The sequence below is a fragment of the Nanorana parkeri genome, unplaced genomic scaffold (assembly GCF_000935625.1).
Source record: "Nanorana parkeri isolate BGI_ZX_2015 unplaced genomic scaffold, ASM93562v1 scaffold13, whole genome shotgun sequence".
In the NCBI taxonomy this organism is placed as follows: domain Eukaryota; kingdom Metazoa; phylum Chordata; class Amphibia; order Anura; family Dicroglossidae; genus Nanorana; species Nanorana parkeri.
In genome coordinates, this window is record NW_017306281.1 from 742,940 (window position 1) to 762,972 (window position 20,033).

The 20,033-nt window shown below is 41.4% G+C and overlaps 1 protein-coding gene across 1 annotated transcript in view; it reads right to left on the reverse strand.

Annotated features, from left to right (window-relative positions):
• RHOF (ras homolog family member F, filopodia associated) overlaps positions 1-20,033 on the reverse strand; it is a 52,521-nt gene that overhangs the window by 22,007 nt on the left and 10,481 nt on the right. Inside the window, exon 2 of the mRNA XM_018557094.1 lies at positions 2,631-2,718. Within this exon, the coding sequence (XP_018412596.1) occupies positions 2,631-2,718 (88 nt within the window). The remainder of the gene's footprint in view (positions 1-2,630; positions 2,719-20,033) is intronic.

The following is a 20,033-nucleotide window of genomic DNA, read 5'->3' on the forward strand; positions in this document are numbered from 1 at the left end:
ATTGGAGGACTAGCCAGATCTGCAGGGTGCACAAACTTTTACAGTTGAAGAAAATAAAAAATAAAAATAAAAAAAAAGGGATCTGCGCTATGGGCTCTTCTACCAAAAGCTTTTTGCAAATGAGTGGGTCAGATAAAAAACTCTTCATGGGCTGGCCGCCTAGCTAGCTGCCTGGCTTTGACCCTCTGGCTTTAATATTCAGAGATCCAGAACAAGAATACATACAAGGACAGTCAGAATAAAGTCAAAAGGCTTTATCCTTATTCATCTTAGAAAAGAGGCAATTAAGAGGGGACCTTATTGCAGTCTTCAAAATCATCATCGGGGCCTTCAATATTAGGAACAAACTGTTTACTACCAAAACTGTATTGAGAACCCTGGGACACAAGCAGGAGGTTAGAAGAGAGGGGTTCGATCTTAAAATTCGCAAGGGGTCATTCACTGTGAGAGTAGTGAAAGTAGTGAAAGTTTGGAATTCCCTACCACAGGCAGAGGCATCTGCTGATAACATTGATAAATTCAAGAAACCTCTGCATGAGTGTGTCTTCTTTCTCAGAATCTACAGGTATATGAGAAGTGTTAGAGACAGACGTTGAACTGGATGCTTCTGCTGAGTTAGTGACTCAAAAGTAGTGAAACAAGGCTCAGACAGGTGGCTGGCATTGGCAGAATGATAAGTCAGCAATTGTAGCCACTACATTTCTCAGGATGGTTTTCCTTTAAACTTGTTGGTTGGATCTGCAAACTAAAAGAGAACAGCCTTCACTTGGTAGACCTTGGTAGTTTCACACAGCCAAGCTTCAGATCAAGAGTGGCTCTCTGCCAGATAAGCACTTTGCAGTGAGCTTCTGACAAGGGCCCTATTGTAGAAAGTGATAAGCAAAACAGGTAGCAAAACATGTACAGTTTTCCGGAACTGCAGGACTTCTGCATGACAACGGGTTTTGCTAAGCCTTTTTTCTTTACCCAAACTTTATAGTGACAAAGAATGGAAAGCTTATTTTCTACCTAGTTTTGCTGCCTTAGATTAAAAAAAAGAAATCCAGTTCTACTTGGAGGAAAGGACATTGGGCTATTTTAAAAAGGACCTCTCGAAGATGTTGCAGAATACTAACTACCTACATATTACAGAGGCTGCAGTACTTCTAAATTCAGAGAAAAAAGAATTACTTTGAAGGGAAACACACACACACACACACACACACACACACGCCTGCCTCAGCAGAGAAAATGTAGTTACTTTGAAGTGTAAAACACACAAGCCAAGTTGCCCTAGATAAAGAATTCTTGGCACACTTACAACAATGCCCAAGTTTATGTGCCAACTCTTGATGCATACAGGGGAAGTAGTGTTCATAGCAAACACCTTAGCTATACTGTATTGGAACAAAGAAAATGGTTTGACCAGCTCTGAGCTCCCTCTATAATGAATGACACAATTTGTCCTGTTATCAGATGTCCTGGGACAACTTTAGTTAGACTCTGCTATTACATGCTAATCTACAAACCTAAATTAGTCCTGAACAAAAGGGCTTATACCACTATACTGCAACAGCAAAGCAATTTTATTAAAGTTGTTTTTTTCTTATGTATGGAATGTGAAAAGTTAGAACCCCAGTCACATTTTACTACTATCCGGGGCTCTGTTAGAGATATCTCCCCTCACTTCTTGTCCAGGGGACAACCTTATTTGTCAACCAAATTCCTCTGTCCCTCTTTCCTCCAGTTGTGCCTCTTTATAGTCTGATGTATAGTCCTCTCTAACAAATATTTTATTTCACTACCAAAAGTATTGTATTGCACTAAACCTCTAAATCACTGCAGTTATTTTGAAAAACCAGCATAAAATAATGGTTAAAAAAACACTTGTGGGTTTAACCAATCTTTTTGCATTTCAATACTTTGAAAACAATTAACGGGGGGCGTAACAGGGATATGACCTTGGACTACATACTTTGCGCTACGAAATGTCTCCCCCCCCATCTCAGAAAGTTGGGAGGTAATGCCTGATATAGCCAACCCAGAATGTAATTACTGCCACAACAATATAGAGGAAGAACTACTCCATTTCGGTGCAAGGTGCAATAACTGGTATTTTCGGATAAGTAGCACATGACTTATTCCCTTCCCTCTCCAGTGACAATGCTGTAGCTTAGTGAATGGTCCAGTGCCATCACATGGGGGCGGAGAGAGAGTCCCTAGTTCTGAGTTAGCTCTAAACACAGTGCCTCAGAGCTTACACAGGGCTAGCTTCCCGCAGATGAAAGCACAAGAGCTGCTGGAAGAGGGGGCATTTAATAAACCTTGTGCTTTGCTCTGCATGCGCAAAGCACACTTTTTGTTTAAGTTGGTTTGTAGAGCAGATGCCTTCCTTGTTCTTTCGGAGCTTAGTTCTTATTCCTTGTCTGCAGTTGCAGTGCAAACACAATCATCCTAAAATGTCAACAAAGCAATGTGTAAGCTGGCCCGGACCTCTGAGGTCAGCCCTTAAAGCAGACGATAGAAATGGTTGAGATAACAGGCGCTTTCTGCAATGCCATTTGGTATCCATGGGTGTATTAAAAGAGCTAATAATCATTAGAATGTACAGTTACATTTTAAATACAACAAGATCATTATGCTGAACATACCTGCTGTATCATACAAATGAAGAATAAATTCTTTGTTTCCGATAGTGATGCTGGCTGTATATTTCTCAAAAACAGATGGGGCATATTGCTGTTGAGAGAAAGCAAAAGTAAATTAAACTATAGACACAATTTGTTTAAAATACTAACACAATTTTAGTACATTAACTTAGACCTTTATGACATCAGTCCTATATACATTTCTTCCATTTCTCCCTCATTAGCACAACTACTCAGAACATGTAGGTTCCCCCTAGGGCAGTGGTTCTCAACCTTTCTAGGGCCGGGACCCCTTGGTAACATTTGCCAAGTTGTGGTGACCCCCAACTGTAAAATTTAGGGATGACGCGGCTGCTAAAGCGACATCTGGCGGTGTTGCGGGAGAACTGACACTGCTGCGCTAGGAGAGGGCTAAGGAGGACTCTCACCTAGCACAGCAGAAATCACAAAGCGACCCACAGATTGAGAACTACCGGCGTACGCCGTCAAAATAAAAAAAACACCATAAGAATGCATAGCTAGATTTCTATTGACTATTTCACTTTCCAATAGCCAATAGCAAACTAGCTATTGCACCCGCCTTCTGCTGCTGTCAATAACTAGAAGGGGGACCTCGATCGAGCAGAGTAAACCTCTCCGGGAGAAAGTGTTCTCTCCCGGGTGGCCGGGAACCGCTAGGCGACCCCTGGCTAATCGTAATTCGACCCCCGACGGGGTCGCGACCCACAGGTTGAGAACCGCTGCCCTAGGGGGACAATAATGAACACTTCTAAATTGCTCATCAGTGACATTTTTCACCTACTTAAATCTGTGTGATCGAGCTGATCCTTTCCATAAAAGGAAAAAAAAGGAATAATTTTATGGATAGGTCCACACAAAAAAAAAAAATGTGGAGCCTGCAGAGTTAAACCATCTCACTTTCTTACCTCTCATAATTACAGTCAATAAGTTCAGCCACCCAATAGTATCTAGGACTCTATTGGTGTGACCTTTGCATTCCTGGGTCAGCACACCAACTGTGGCCTTTATGGGAGCTTTCAAAATTTTGGAGAATGCAACAAGAGTTGCTGAACACCCACAACTCCCAGGATGAGACAGTCAGTAATTATAGAAGGGAGATCTTGACTCCCTTTTCTGTGGGCCCTGGCGTTCCATCTGTTGGGCATTTTCATGAGTACTCATACTCGTGAAAATGCCCCTATACTAAGCGCAGATACCGGTGTTCTGTCGTGAACGTCGTGGATCAGTCAAAGCATGCAGCAAATAAACAGTAAAAGTTTGGTATATTGTATACTAGTATGTACCCACATTTACTTACTAATCTAATTTTTGGGTATTAAGGTCAAGTTTTAAAATTAAGTTAGTAGAAAATGCAATTACTTTATCAGACAGCTTGCTGCTTGGAATTTCCGTGTAGTTTCAATTAAAAAAAAAAGAAGAAGCTAACTGGATATTTAACAGCCTTTTTTAAAAGGGTTTTGACTCAAGATTCACACAGCTTTTAGTCAGAACTCACATTTACATTTTTCCGAATAAATCCCATGAGAAAAATATGAGAAGCTTGGGTAAAAGATGCATGAATCTTGTGTCCACTACCATTGCAGTGTTAACTTTAAAGTAATTTTGTAGGATTAATACAGATTTACATACTTGTTCCTTCATATTTTGTATTGCATTAGATATAGAGATGTATAGCTTTAGACTCTAAAAGGGAGACCCGAATTTAATTATATTTACCCTGCCTAAAGTGTATGTGTACTCTAAAATCTTGGTTCTCAACTGGTGGGTTGTGACCCAAAAGTGGGTTGCCACATGCCTTCCACTTTTCTAGGTGAGAGGATACTCAGCATCCCCCTAGAGAAGCACTGTCAGTTCTTGCACTGAGCAGCCATTCCAAAATATGATGCCCGGTGCCGAGTGCAGACTTGAGGTGGGGTGAGGTGGGGCTATGGCCGCAAAAGAGCTCCATCCATACGTGCATTGCTTACAGTGCATCACATTCTGGCTCCCGGCACCTCTATGGGCGCGCAGGGGAGCTTTGCAAACAATACACATATGGATGGAGCACCATCACAGCACAGCAGACTTAATGGCCAACTTGGGTCGCGGCTTAATGGCCAAGGACAAATGTGGGTCCCGAGGTTACACAGGTCAAGAACCACTGCTCTAAAAAATACACGTCCCATATTTGCTCCCTTTTGGTCTATGTATCATTGTAAGTCTTTTCATATACAGGGGAAACTCGAATAATTAGAATATCGTGCAAAAGTAATTGCAGTAAGTGCTGCAAAAGGGGCCCAAACCAAGTACTGAGTACATATGCATGCTTGTACTTTTCAGAGGTCCGATATTGTTCTATGTACAATCCTTGTTTTATTGATTGCATGTAATAATTAGAGGGAACCCGGTATGTGTTCTCTCACCTCCCGATCTACTGAGCCGACCTGTGACAGTCTCATTGTCACCGGTCGGCTTAGAACTATGACATTAGTGGAAATCACTCATGTCATAGTTCTCCTTTAAGTTGCATTAGTGAAATAAATGAACTTTGCACGATACTCTAATTATTCGAGTTTCACCTGTATATCTGTTCAAAAGTGCAAAAAATACCTTTTGATACGGTCAGAAATTCAGAGCTGTTTTTGTCCCGTTTACCTATTAGCTCAAGGAGTCTAATCAGCCCTCCCATTTTTTATCTTAGATTACAAAACATTGCATACCCATATTGTGGAGATGAAGAGGAATTCTGTGGTTTAGCAAAAGACTGACACCAAGTTTTGTTAAAAGTACAATGTTGTCAGCTTCAACAGGGAATTGGAGCTTAATGGATTGCTACCAGGATCAATGGCATAGGTTCTTTAAAAGGGATAAAGCATAGAGAAAAGGACATGTATTGCAGAGATAAACTACACATTTTAACTGTTAAAATAGCATCCACATGCAAGTTCATGAAAAACATGAATTCCCTGAGAAGGAACAGTAAAGTAGAGCCATGAAAAATGTTAATTAGCACTTGCACAGCAGTATGTTAAACATCACACTTAATGTAAATTCTCCAAAACATTTAGGCAAGTCTTGTTCACTTGTAGTGTAAATAAGACCCAAGACCTTTCTATGTCAAAAGAAGTTGATCTCTGTATCTGGAATTTCTAGCTAAATATTTTAAAAATAAATGTGATGTTTTGATATATTGCTGTGGAAGTGCTGATCAATGTTTTTGGAGGACATTTTAATGGAGGAAGGACACCAATTGTGCTTTATGACTTAGATCACAACGGATCTCAAGAAAAGGGGTGAGCAAACCTTTTTGGCTCGTTCTTTGAAGGAAAACCAAGGTGTACACGGCAAAGCAGAGGCTGCGTATGTGTGCCTATAATATGTCATTACAAACCATCAATAGAAACAAGGTTTTTAAAACATGCCATTGGGAAGATAGAGGGGTGCAGGCACAAATCCGACAGCCTAAAGAAATCCTATTCCCCAGAGAGATGCATGAACATGCCTACTTAATTTGTTGGAGTGTCCATATTTGTGTCTCTGGAAGAGACCCATCATTAAGGGGATGTCTGACAGGTCTGTACATCAGGGACATGATAATCACCAGGCATTATACATTAGAAAAAAAAGGAGAATCCAAAATTTTCTTCTGCCCGCAGATAAATAAATAAGGAACTTAGAATATAACAAATCACACAACCATACGATCATCTATTCCTCTTCCTCATAAATGTATTTGGCAGGAAGCCACTTTTTTTTTCAACATTGTTGCAACAGCTTTCTCAGCCATTAGTAAGCCCTGGTTCACACCTAGGAGTTTTTGAGCCGATAGAAAAGCACTTTTACCTGCCCAACACAAGAAATCCCATGATTTTCAATGGTCCTTCATACCCAAGCAGAAAAACTCAGAGCAGGAAAACGGCAGAAGCCTGAAAAGATACAGAAGCTTCTTTGGCCAGTTAAAAGCGCTTTTCCTCCCCATAGACTTCATTGGAAATGCCCAAAAACGCGCAACAGAAGCATGTTGCACATTTTCGTGAGTGTTTTTGCGCGTTTATACGTGCGTTCTACCATTGCCCACAATGGTTTATGAGCTGCCAATCGAAACGCGTGTCTTCATGTATGCGCATTAAAACATGCATACAAAATGTGCACAACGTGCAAATAACAGCATGCTGCTAATGCACGTACAAACGTGCAAAAACGTTGCTGTCTAGGTGTGAACCAGGGCTAAAGTATAGCAAAGTAAAAAATATTTGAGCTGACCTTTACTTTTATGCAAGTTATGGCATCTAAGCCAGTTTATACTCAAAGGAATTATACTGTGTAATATTGGTATTCTGTTGCATTTGACAGACTTCATAGAACCGTACATATGACTTTCTTCTACTGCAGGAGCTTACAGTCTAATGTCCATACAACAGTGTAAGACCTTGCATGTACAGGTGTTTTAAAGGGAACCATGACCACAAATTGCCTTCCCTTATGCTGGACAAAAGAGACCCAAATGAAGCAAAACACAAAAAGGTCATTAGGAAAAAAAATTTAACCCTTTCGCTGCCATGAACATTTTTAACTGGTGGCAGTTAAAAATGTTCATGTTGCAAGATATTGGTGCAACTCTATTAAACACAAATATTTAGTGAAAAATGCACTTGTTAATTTTACCGTATAAAATACCGTATTTGCCGGTGTATAAGACGACCCCCTACTTTGTGTTAAAATATAGGTTTTGGGCTATACTCGTTGTGTAAGATGAGTATAGCCCAAAATAATGTTTAAATGCACCCACTAACATCCATGGCGGTATTCCCGAGTGTGGCTCGGGGTTAATTTTCAGTACCATAAGCGGTAACCCCGAGCCATACTCGGGATTACAGTCTCTTACCTTGTCCACGATCCCCGCTGTGTCCTCAGTCTTCCGCTGAGTGAATCACGGCAGGCTTTGCATTAATGAATACAGGCTTTGTATTCATTAATACAAAGCCTGCTGTGATTGACTCAGCGCGGTATACTGTATGTAGCCGAAGCAACATACAGTATACCGTATCCTTCCGTATGTACCGGGCGTATAAGACGACCCCCGATTTTCGGGGGATGTTTTAAGGTCTCAAAACCCGTCTTATACGCCGGCAAATACGGTACCCTTTTCTTTATAAAATATAAAAGAGGAGGTTACGATGAGTAAATAGATACCCCACATGACAGGTTAAAAGCTGCCTGCATCCATGAAACAGAGACAAAATCCAGTACCCCAAAAAGTACATAGCGACGCTTTAAAAGCCCCCACAGGTAATCAGTTTAGAGCAGTGGTTCTCAACCTGTGTAACCTCAGGACCCACATTTGTGTTCAGTCATTAAGTCACGACCCAAGTCGCACTGCAATGGAACGCATGGCATTGCTGTACCACGCGTTCCGATGTTTGCAATAGAACTGTGGGTGGGAGATGTATTTGGGGTGCCATTCAAAAGAGTGGCAATCCAAAGCATGGGACTGCGTGATTACCACACTGTACTAGTGTGAATGGGCCCTTAAAATGTTTTATTTTTTTTTAAATCCACCCAGTCACCCTATTTTTACGAGAACTGGAGTGGATACTCAGCCTGAGGTCCAGTGTGGGCTGCTGTGCTGTGATGGAGCTCCATTCATATGTGCATCGACTTGCAGCTCCCTTGTAGAGGTGTCAGGAGGCAGAATGCGAGATCATTTCGGTCCAAGCAACTCTGTAGGACATGCAAGGGAGCTGTAAGCAATGCACGTAGGGATGGCTCTCTCTCGCGGCCATACACCCAGCCCACCCCACCTCAAGCTGACACTCGGCACTGGGCAGCATATTTTGAATGGCTGCTCGCCGCAAGTACTGACAGTGCTGTGCTAGGGGGAGCCTCTCACCTAGAAAAGTGGAAGGCACACGGCGACCCACTGAACACGGGGTCGCGACCCACTTTTGGGTCACGACCCACCAGTTGAGAACCAAGGGTTTAGAGGCATGCGTAAATATTGGCCCTAGAATTATTGCCCTCTCTGGCGTGCGCAGCGATACCAAACATGTGTAGCGTGAGTGACGTTTTCTTACGTAGGCACCCGATGCGCGTGACTTTAAAGACATTTTTTTTTTATTTTTACATTTTATTCTATATAGATTTTTTTTAAACTGGGTTTGGTTTTATTTTTTTTTTAACTTTAATTGCCATCACATAGGGGGCTTACAAGCCCCCATGCGTTAGCATATTGGTGGGGACAGGTCCTCTTAAAAAGGAGATACTGGGTGTCCATAAGACCCCAAGCATCACCGTTACACTTTAAATACGCTATTAAGTGCAGATCGCACTTCAATAGCTCATTGCTGGGCTTGAGGAGCCGAGCAATGACAGCTCAGAGACCGGAGGAGATGCAATCCGCCTCGCTCCCAAAGAATGGGGAGGAGAAAGGCAAACGGATAGACATGTGCACAACAAAAAAATAGTTTCCAGACTAAAAAAATTAAAACAGAAAACGTTTTTATTCGTTTCGTCAAAGGAAACAAATTTTTAGGTTGTTTCGGATTTGGAGGCAACGAGCTTGAAAAATATATGCAACTTTGTAAAAAGTACAGGGAAAAATATAGAATAAAAGCCAACATGTAACAAAGACCTGTCTGTCCTGTATTTAAATTCCTTATTTTTAAATATATTTCAATTTTGTTAAACTGCATCAAAAAAGTGTATCTAAAACACAACAAAAATAGAATATAGTGCAGCTTACTAGTCCTTAGGTACGTGGCTGCATTAGTTTTCAGGATTTTTCCTTCCTGCCAGTTACTGGGACAATGCATACAGTACTAGGTCTATAGAGGAGAAGCAGCGTGGTCACCACTTGGAAGGATGAGGACATTGTTTGATATTTCAGTTCAGTGCACAGGAACTTACAAGCTCACTGGATTTCAGGCGGAATCAACAGGTATTTTTCATTAGTGCAGAAAATGTACTTAGCCTGCAAAACTAATGCAGCCAACACATCTAAGGACAAGTAGGCTGCATTATATTACATTTCTGCTCTTGGGTTTAGATACAGTTTAAATTTAGCACCACATGGTATCAGAGGCAGCTGTGTAGAGACAATCATTACCACTAAACATACAGAAAATGTATTTGTAGGAATTGCAGGTATTTCGTTTTTTTTCAGCTTAGATTGTATAGTATAATAATCAACCATTGAAGTAGGTCAAACCCACAGTTCTTATAAGATAGATAGATAGATAGATAGATAGATAGATAGATAGATAGATAGATAGATAGATAGATAGATAGATAGATAGATAGATATAGATAGATATACACAGGTGAAACTCGAATAATTAGAATATCGTGCAAAAGTAATTGCAGTAAGTGCTGCAAAAGGGGCCCAAACCAAGTACTGAGTACATATGCATGCTTGTACTTTTCAGAGGTCCGATATTGTTCTATGTACAATCCTTGTTTTATTGATTGCATGTATATATACATATTAGGAATACATACTAGAGTTGTTTTTATTAATACAATAAAGCTACGAGGAAAAAAAATCAGAGAAAAAAAATTCTCTTTTATGTAGTGAGTGCAGCCTTCTGTCTGCCCATCACTTTCAGCTTCCTGAATTCCCAGTGTGCTTTGTGTCTCTTTCCATGCTGTTTGATGTGATGAAATCTCAATTTCTCAAGACTACTGCAAGCCTATCATGCATTGCTTCCATTAAGCAATGATAATGTTACATTCAGACTGAGTTGTAGCTCAAAAGGCAGGCTCTGTGAGAGTTGTGACGCAAGAAGTGCATGTTGAAAATTGTGTGAAATTGTGTCAGTGCATTGAGAAGTACATCCTATGGGCATCTTTAACCAGTTGACATCCGCGGTGTTAAACCCCCTTCCCATCCAGGCCATTTTTCAGTATTCAGCGCTGCGGTACTTTAACTGACATTTATTCCGTCATGCAGCGCTGTACTGAAATTAATTTTATACCCTTTTTTGGGGACAGATAGAGCTTTCTTTTGGTGGTATTTATTCACCACTGGGGTTTTTATTTTTTAATTACACATTTCTAGATCGATATATTTATTAGGAGTAGGATAAAAAAAAAAAAAACTTATGAAAATACCCATTTTTAGTTTTTTGATAGCTTTTAAGTTCTATACATAACACTTGTACCCAAACTTTGTTCGTGAACAGAAGCGTTCGTGAACACAGGTACCACTGTATATGGACAGACCGGTTATGGCACAAGCAGTTTTTAAAGTAAAACTTTATGTTGAATTGACTGGGTAACGGTTAATACCCCCGGCAGGTGTTTTTATGCTATGTTTTTCCACTGGGGAGATTTTCCCTTTACTTCCAGTCTCAGACACACGAGCTAGCGAGATGGAATCTCTTCAAAGTGAAGGCACATCCCTTCTTAGACAGTTGTCACTGTAACAATGGTCTGCATTTTAAAGTGAGACTAAACTCAGGAGTTAATCCTTATTAGTGCATTTAAGTACCTTAAACTATTAACACTGCAGGACCTTATTTGTGTATCACTCGGCTGTAGATCCTCAAATCATCTCTGAATAGGTGCGGACACTGTCCTTCCTTCTGGAGGGTGGCTACTTTTGTTCCCCATGGTCCCTGTGTGTGTTGTAAAGTAGCCACCACTCCAAACTCACTCCTGTGATGGTCTACAATCTCACATTTCATTTACTAGCTTGTACTGAGATTGCAGTCCATTACGGGAGTGATCTTGGAGTGGTGGCTACTTTACAACAAACACAGGGTCCATGGGAAACAAAAGTAGCCACACTCTACAGCTGAGCCATACACAAAGAAGATACATTTTTGTTAATAGAGTACTTGCATGTATTTTTAAGATTTAGTGTCACTTTAAATGTTCTGTGATTGCCGTCGGTACAACTGTCTATTATCCTAGAAAACAATCAGATCCATTACCTTGTTGTTTGTGGCAGATTTGTAAGAGATATAAAACAATTGTCAGCACTAACATTATTCAGTTCTTCATTCACTGCTACAATGACACATCGTGAATTTTACACTTTGTGTGATTATATTCCGAGCTACATTTTGTTCCCCATGGTCCCCATGTGTGTTGTAAAGTAGTCACCGCTCCAAGCTCACTCCTGTGATGGACTACAATCTCAATACAAATTATTAAACTAAAGGAGGATATTTTCATCCATCACAGGAGTGAGCTTGGAGCGGTGGCTACTTTACAACACACACTGGGACCATGGGGAACAAAAGTAGCCACCCTCCAGAAGGAAGGACAGTGTCAGCACCAATTCAGAGATGATTTGAGGATCTACAGCTGAGTGATACACAAATAAGATACAGTTTTGGTAATAGTTAGGGTATTTGAATTGAATTTTAAGATTTAACTCCTGAGTTTAGTGTCACTTTCAGATTTTCCCGTTTCAGCAACAAAGGGAAAATTTCCTTATTTTGTTTTCCAGTGACAATAAATCAGCACAACTAGAGGATGACTCTCCCAGCAAGGACATCACTTCAACACTTCCCCACTCCTGATACCTTAGGTACCCTTTAGAGAAGACGGATGTACCAGCATTCAAGAATGACGCGAGTGCATTTAACTTCCTCGGTGACATTTGAAGTTGCTTCACAAATATTGCCACAAGTGTGGGAAGCAGAAGACATGAACACTATCTCTGTACACGCCTGTGCTGCTCGAGCATGCAAAGCGCTCAGCTGTGTGGTTGTGGCATGACATCCTACAATCACAGGAAACACTTCTGGTTTTGTGATGCTCAAAATGATCACTTTAGGCCAGACATATGCTAAATAAAACACCAGTACTGAGCAAGAGCCTGAAAAACTTATATATGTTAAATATGTTTCAAACTTTTTTCATAGATGGTGTTCCGATTTCCTGGGTTGCTGAAACCAGTCCAGGTGTTTAGCAATACATAAGTATCCATATATAGGAGTCCTGAAATGTCCGGCAGTTCTTGCCCACCCAGAAAGTAGGACATTACAAGGCTCACACCAGTGATAATGGCACACAACTGGGTAACAAATGAAAACACTGCTTTAGATAGCCTTTGTTACATAACCCATGCATAACCCAAATGGCCAAATACAGGCATACTTAAAAAGGAGAACTATGGAGGTGAGTGGTTTTCACTCACCTCATAGTTCTAGCCGACCTGTGACAATGAGACTGTCACAGTTTGGCTCAGTAGATCGGGAGGTGAGCGAACACATACCGGCGTTCGCTCACCTCTCGATCCTGTCACGGCTCTCTGCCGTGACAGGGGAGGGGCTGGATTCCCCCCTCCCCGGTCTGATCTGCCAGCACTGACAGGCGGAACGGATGGGGGAGGGTACAGCTGGCTCTGCCTTTAGATAGGCAGAGCCAGCTATCAGTCACGCAGCTGAGCGGATCCCGGCACAATTGTCGGGATCCGCTTCAGCGTCTCAGCTGCTCGCGGTATACTGCGGCGTCTCAGTATACAGCTCGTGGTATACTGAGCCTAGGGTGACGGGAAGACGCTAGTTTGTGTCCTCCCGTTACCCTAAGAACTATGGGGAAAAGACTTAACCCCATAGTTCTCCTTTAAATGTGAAATGTCTTCTCTGCCAAAGCATTTTGTAATTCTGTTTATCCACTTTAGTAAGTCATATACCTCTAGAGATAGCACAGCCAGGAGGGAAATGTACTTTATTAAATTAAAGTCATGTAACCATACTGCATGCTTACTGGACAATGAAAGTGCAGATGTGAAAAGTCATCTATGCTGCTTACTCTGCTCTCTTTCTGTCAGCATGCCCCCAGTCAGTACATGTGCATGCAGGAAAGCCTGATTGGCTGCTCTGCCCCTTCCTCCGCCAGTATGAATGCTGCTGAATAAAGGTGTCGTACGGCAGCCCCATCCTGCCCCAATGATCGCAAGATTAATTTAGCCGTAATTAACGAAAAGCACCTGGACGAAATGCGGTAATTGATTTGCCGTATTTTCGTTAGCGCAAGCGCAGTGTAGATCATACGACTTTTGACGGACGGAAACGCCAGCAACCTTGCGAAAATCGTACGATCTAGCAAAGTTTTCAAACATGCTTGACCGTCAAGTTGTACGATTGTACAGTAATGTCGGTCGGACACTGCAATGCACACATACGATTATCGGACGGAACGTCGATCGCATACGAAACTCGTCCGATAATCGTAAGGTGTATGGGCACCTTAAGAGATGACCAGATTCAGGAACTTAATTTTGGGTGTCAATGACACTGACTGAAAAAACAAAATTATTTTTTGTGGTTTTCCTTTCCATCATTTAAAAAAAAAAATATATTGGACTTGCAATGTACCTCTGAATTTACTAGTAAATTTGACTACTATGGGAAAAGTCAATCCCCTAGCACAGCACTCTCTCTCCTTGCATGTCATAGCCTTCTCCTCTTCTACGAGTGTCTAATTACTCTCTGTGTTGGCCCAGCTCCTTCACCCACCCCTCACCTGCCTACATAACCTTAGCCATAAGAAAAGAGTGAAGAGAAAACACCAGAGAGAGTCACTTGAGTGACAGCAGAGTCTACTGGGGCTTCAGGAGGTACATTTAAGATAGCAGTATCGAGCAGCAGTCTCAGGGCTTCTGCATGTCTGCACAAAAGGCTCTTATAGGTAAACATAACATGCCTACAAGGATATTAAATACACATATAATCTTATGGGAAGATTTTTGTTGAAATAAATGGTGTGATGAGCAGCATTGCTTAATGAAGAAAACCCATCATCAAGTGAAATGCGACGGCTGGATACCTGTAATCTCACTCCTTGCTTAGATTTTTACAACTAAAAAAAGGTACCCATAAGCCAGAAATGCCAATGAATCAATATGCATTTTTTAGGGAAATAAGCCAGGAGGTGCTTGTGTGCTCCCACCACCACTATCCATGACACCAAGCAGGGAAATTTGGCTGAACAATTAAGCTTGGAGACACCTACTACAGGCAGATGTCCCAGAGCTGTCAGATCGAGTATGCATGTCTAGCCACCCTCATCCAAGGACCGAACCTGCCGTGCAACTTTACTACAAATTGTTATGCATAAGCATGCAGTGCTAGTTACCATTATTAAATTGCTTCCTGCACCATGTGCAGCAACAGATAATCTGTAACATGTCAGCTCAACAGCAATTTAAAACACGTTATTATAAACCAAACAATGAAGCAGCTACAATGATACCGCCAATATTTGCATTCTTAAAATTCTTTTGTGAATACCTGATACTGGAAGCTCCATAAACCCTGAAACCAAACCAACAACCAGGATGTAAGAAGAATAGGGATCTTATCATCACGGACTGACCTTTGCTCCCACCTAATCTCAGCCAGTCACCCCCACCATAAGCAGGTGCCAATGCAAATGTGTCAGATGGATTGCAGTCAGCATTGTTTTTGAATAAAACACTCATATTGACTGGAGAAATGTCCATATCCTACTGTATTTATCTGAAATCTGTACTCTGTCTTACCATTGCTGATCCAGCTTCTAAATTCCTGTTTCAAAGAGTTATGTGAAACCAGTGAAATGATAGAACCGAAAAAAAAAAAAAAATAAAGAAGCTTTGTACAGTCAGTACAAGCCAAAAATCATGATAGAAGATTTATAATGCACCATAAGGCCTCATTCACACACAACGCACAACACAAGCAAAATTGTATATTGCGTATATATGAGTCTATATACCAGTGTCTATGCGCGTATATACGAGCGTATATGCGTGCACTATATACATTCCCAGAATGCATCACTCGTAATTGAATTTTAATGTGCTGTACGCATGTACGCGTAAATACGCTGCCCGGATGCATCTCTGTTCCATTCTTTTTTTGCGCATATATACGCTACGCAAATATACGGTTCCATACGCAGCTATGTGTATGGAGCCATTTATTTGCATATGGTACAATACGCGCGTATATGCGTGGCAGTGTGAATGAGACCTAATCTTTGGCACATCAACTTGAATGGTACTTCACATTCTCATCTAAGCAACGTTGTACTGCACCAGTCCACCCCCAGTTCCTTCTGTCAGTATGTGAGACTAGAAATCCCTGCTTGAGATGCAGAGTAGAGCCCCATTCACACCAAAATCAGAAGGAAATCACAAGTCAACGGAGGGTCTGTTGACCTGCAATTGTACCCTCTGATTTCCTTCTGACCCATTGCGTTGCGATCCATTTAACGGATGGTAAGGGAAGGGCATCGTAAAAAAAACGCACGTCAGACGCGCATATGCAATACGCCTAGGTGTGAACCAGGGCTTAACGTGCATGTAAACTCAATGACTTTGCTACCTTTTGGTCTGTTGCATATACCATTGAAAGCATTTTGTCTTATCTGTTTGATAAGAAGAAAAAAAACCTGTTGATCATGTCAATGTCCTGTGCACACTTTCTGTGTTATCTCAAGTCCAAACAGCCCTCCTAATTCCTATCTTGGCAGTATACAAAAGAGTAGAGTAGATTCAAGTAGTTTAGCAAAAGACAACAGGGAGGGCTGAAACCACTTAGTCCACAGCAATGCTGTGTGTTGTCAGCCCACAACAGGACTTGGGTGCATTTCTGGCAGGTCAGCAGGTATATTTATGTACTTGCAGGGTGTTTTAATTTGAAAGAAACACAGGAAATATGCAATTATTGCAGAGATTACTGCATGTATTTCCCCTGTCATACACTTTATTAACAGCAAATAGCCACCCTGTGTTTATTAGATAATCTTAAAGTGATATTAACCCCTTCATGACTGAGGCCCTTTTTTCCATTTTTGCACCCATGTTATATTGCACATTTTAGGCCTGAAAATGACGTAAATTCCTTGATGTTTAAAAGTTTTATTTTCCAGCGGAATCATCTGGTATCCTGAACACTGGTCCTGACTTCCTGTTTTAGAGTGACTCCTTCTCAAGCAGAGTGCTATGAAGTCACCCTTGTGTGTGCTAGTAGGCTGTGTGCCATTCCACAAAAACAGACAGCAAATCAAGCTACTCCCTTCCCCGCAGTCCCCTTTCCTCCAAGCCAGTAGATGAACAGTTGCTGGAGTATGCACTGTCCCTTGTGATCTTGTACTGGACAGGAAGATTAGGGAAGCTTAGCTGAGAGACTTAGAAGCAGCTGTTCAGAAACATGATGATTGTAAGTGTTTGGACAAAAAAATTTAACCCCTTCATGACTGAGGCCTTTTTTTTTCATTTTTTGTACCCATATTATATTCCACATTTTAGGCCTGAAAATGACGTAAAACCCCCCAACATTATATATTTTCTGAATGCCAAGACCCTATAGAATAAAATGGTGGTAGTTGCAAATTTTTATGTTGGGCAATATTAGCGCAACTCCTTATTAAACCCCAATATTTAGTGAAAAATGTAATTAAATGCCCCAAAACACAACAAAATACCCATTTTTTTAATTAAATATAAAAGATGAGGTTACAACGAGTAAAACGATACCAAACATGCCCATGGGTGATTTTTGTTTGATCAACATTCATTATTGAAAAAAAGTTTGAGAGTTTAATACTACTTCAAGTACCCCCTAATGTGCAAAAACGTACAGCCAGGACCTATAAAGGCCAGTTCACACCAGATGCAATTGTGATACAGATCTTCAGTTTGGCAGCTTCATCCAAAATGCATCACAGTGCTTTCCTATGGGAGCTCTGGTGCACTGTTCACACCAGTGCAGTCCATTCCGATGCAGTCAGAAAATATACTGCTTGTCCTATTTTAGCAGCATCAGATTGCAACGAAACGCATCAAAAGCATGCAAATGCACTGGAACGCACCTGAAAGGCCCTTTGAACACACAAAAAGTGGCAAAACGCATTGCACTGCAGCTGTGCAGATGCACGCAGTTGGTGTGAACTAGCCTAAGTGCAGGCACCCTGTGGGGCTTATTAGTCATATTTTAGTCTTTAAACAATCACACTCTCTCTCGTGCTCAGTCTCAGGATCCCATTGGATATTAGGCTCATGCTGTACATGAGGTCTTCACCTTTACCCATGTCTGGGGAAAAAGGGCATGAACATACAATGTACCACCCAAGCCTAAAATCTTTAACCCTTTGTTAGGACAGACAGTGTGCACATCTAGTTTACAACTGATGAACATAATGACAGGTCCAATCCAAGGGGCTCCATATGGACACAGAGCCCTCTTTGTCTGCATGTCAGCGTTAGCGCCTTTGAAAATGTTTTTGGGCAGGTTAAGTTCCCTCTAAGTTTAATTGCTAAAATCCTTTCATATGCCTGATAAGAACCTATTCAGTTTTCATTTAAAACCTACGCTGAGCTACTGAGAGTGTTAACTTCACTTCTGCTGTACATTTTGCAGATTAATTGTTCCACGGTGCCTGCAGCTACAGATATCAATGAGGGATTGTTTGAAATTTCATTTAGGACTTGTTCAACCCTTGCCTAGAGCCATTTTGTATGCACCATGTTCACACCATACATGTGCAGTATTCTGCAGAAAAACACAGCTCAGTGGACATGTTGTGAACAAGCCATGGGACAGCCCTAGTCACCCGGGGACAGGAAAAAACACAAGGAACCACATCTATGAACTTTAAAGCGTAAAATTGTTCCATTTTTGTTTTTAGGTTTAGATACACCCATTTAAAATTTAGTCCACATTAAAGACATGCTAAAACTGCAAAAATAAATCACAAATATTTTTAAAAATAGTCTGTTATAACAATCATTAGGACCAGGCCAAGGGGTGGGCAGAAGAGGTGGCCATCTTGGGCGCTCAAAAAAGGAAGGACGTACAACCTGTGCTGCTGAAACAGATCACTGCTCATGGGAGGGGGGCGACACTTTGGCCTTTTGCTAAAGGACACTGCCCCAGCAGACAAAGAAAATAATATATATTTACACAGAACGGCATTTTTTTCTAAAGTAGATTTATTAGGTACCAGTACACCATCTATGGTGTTAGTTTTTCATAATACACTTAGACAAGGCGTTAAGAAGATTGAGTGGTCATATGAGCTTTCTGATAAACATGAGCATACCAGATGAGGATGTATGTTCACACACTGTGCAGGCACCCCTGATGTTGACCATATTTCATGGGTCCAAGTAATCAACTAGGTCAGGTCACCTAAGTCAGTTTTTTGTGCCTGCAGAGATCACATACCACCCACACCCATACAATCACTTACCAATCTAAAATGTATTTACCAGTGCAGGTGATAATCATAACATGTGAATGGGTGGATAGGGCTGACCGAAGATGAGGACATTTGTCACGTGGTCGGCAGCTCCATCGTGAACAGAACACATTTGGTTATTTCCCAGTAAAATAATCACTCTTTTCTGTGGGAACCCTAAAATGAATTCATCACATCTCTGTAATGATCTTGCATTGACAAACAGAATACATCAATATAGAAATTACTTGAACTGTTCACATTTGTGCTGCTATTGCCAAGTACAATCTGCATTTCCAGCACCTACAGCAGAAACCTTCACACAGTCAGAAGCATTGAAGTTTCTCTGTGCCTGGACGTTGCAGATAATGCTTCAAAAAGCGCACAATTATTCAAATTAGCTGCACCCATAGTAAATCTGGTATGATGTTCAACAATTACCTACCGTGGCTTTGTACTACTTTAATTAGGGGCTGCAGCTTAAGCAGCCATAAACTCTAGGCAAAATGTAGCAATATATGTATTATTGAAAGAAAACCTTTGGTGCAGAAACAAAATCCTATGCCATAATGTTTTGGCCTGCAGGTGGAAATAATACCCCTCACTGACTGCAGCTCCAGCAAGCTGGATGTAACAATGTACTTTAATTAGAAGTGTTTTCAGCTGCCAGGAACCAATTTGTAACCTGCACTGCAGGTACTTAGCGCCTCACGATAAATAAAGTTCACACACACCCTGACATTAGGCAACTTTACTGCTGATCTGTGTTTGGACTAGATAGAGATCTCCTTTAAGGTGCCCATACACTGCACAATTCTCTACGAGAATAGCGGGAAATCCCGTGATCGGACGAGAATCGTGCAGTGTGAATGAAGACGTGCGACCGTTTCTACTGTACGGTCGCACGTCTTTTGTCTAAGGTGCATGCTGGAAAACCAGCCGAAAATCGTACGATTTTCGGCTGGTTTGAATGATGCTCGGGAGACAAATGCCAAACGGGCCGGTGTGCGCACGCGCACACTGCCCGTTCAGCATTGCGGTCATCGGAAGCCCGCCCCTCAGATCGCAAGTACGATCTGCCTGTCCAAGATGGGCAGATCGTACTTTTTTTAAGTACTTTACAACCATCGCAAGACTAAGGTCTTGCGACGGTTGTAAAGTGTATGGCCACCTTTATTCAGCTACAGAGGCAGGCATATGGATAAGGGACCTGCCCCGTCTATAGCT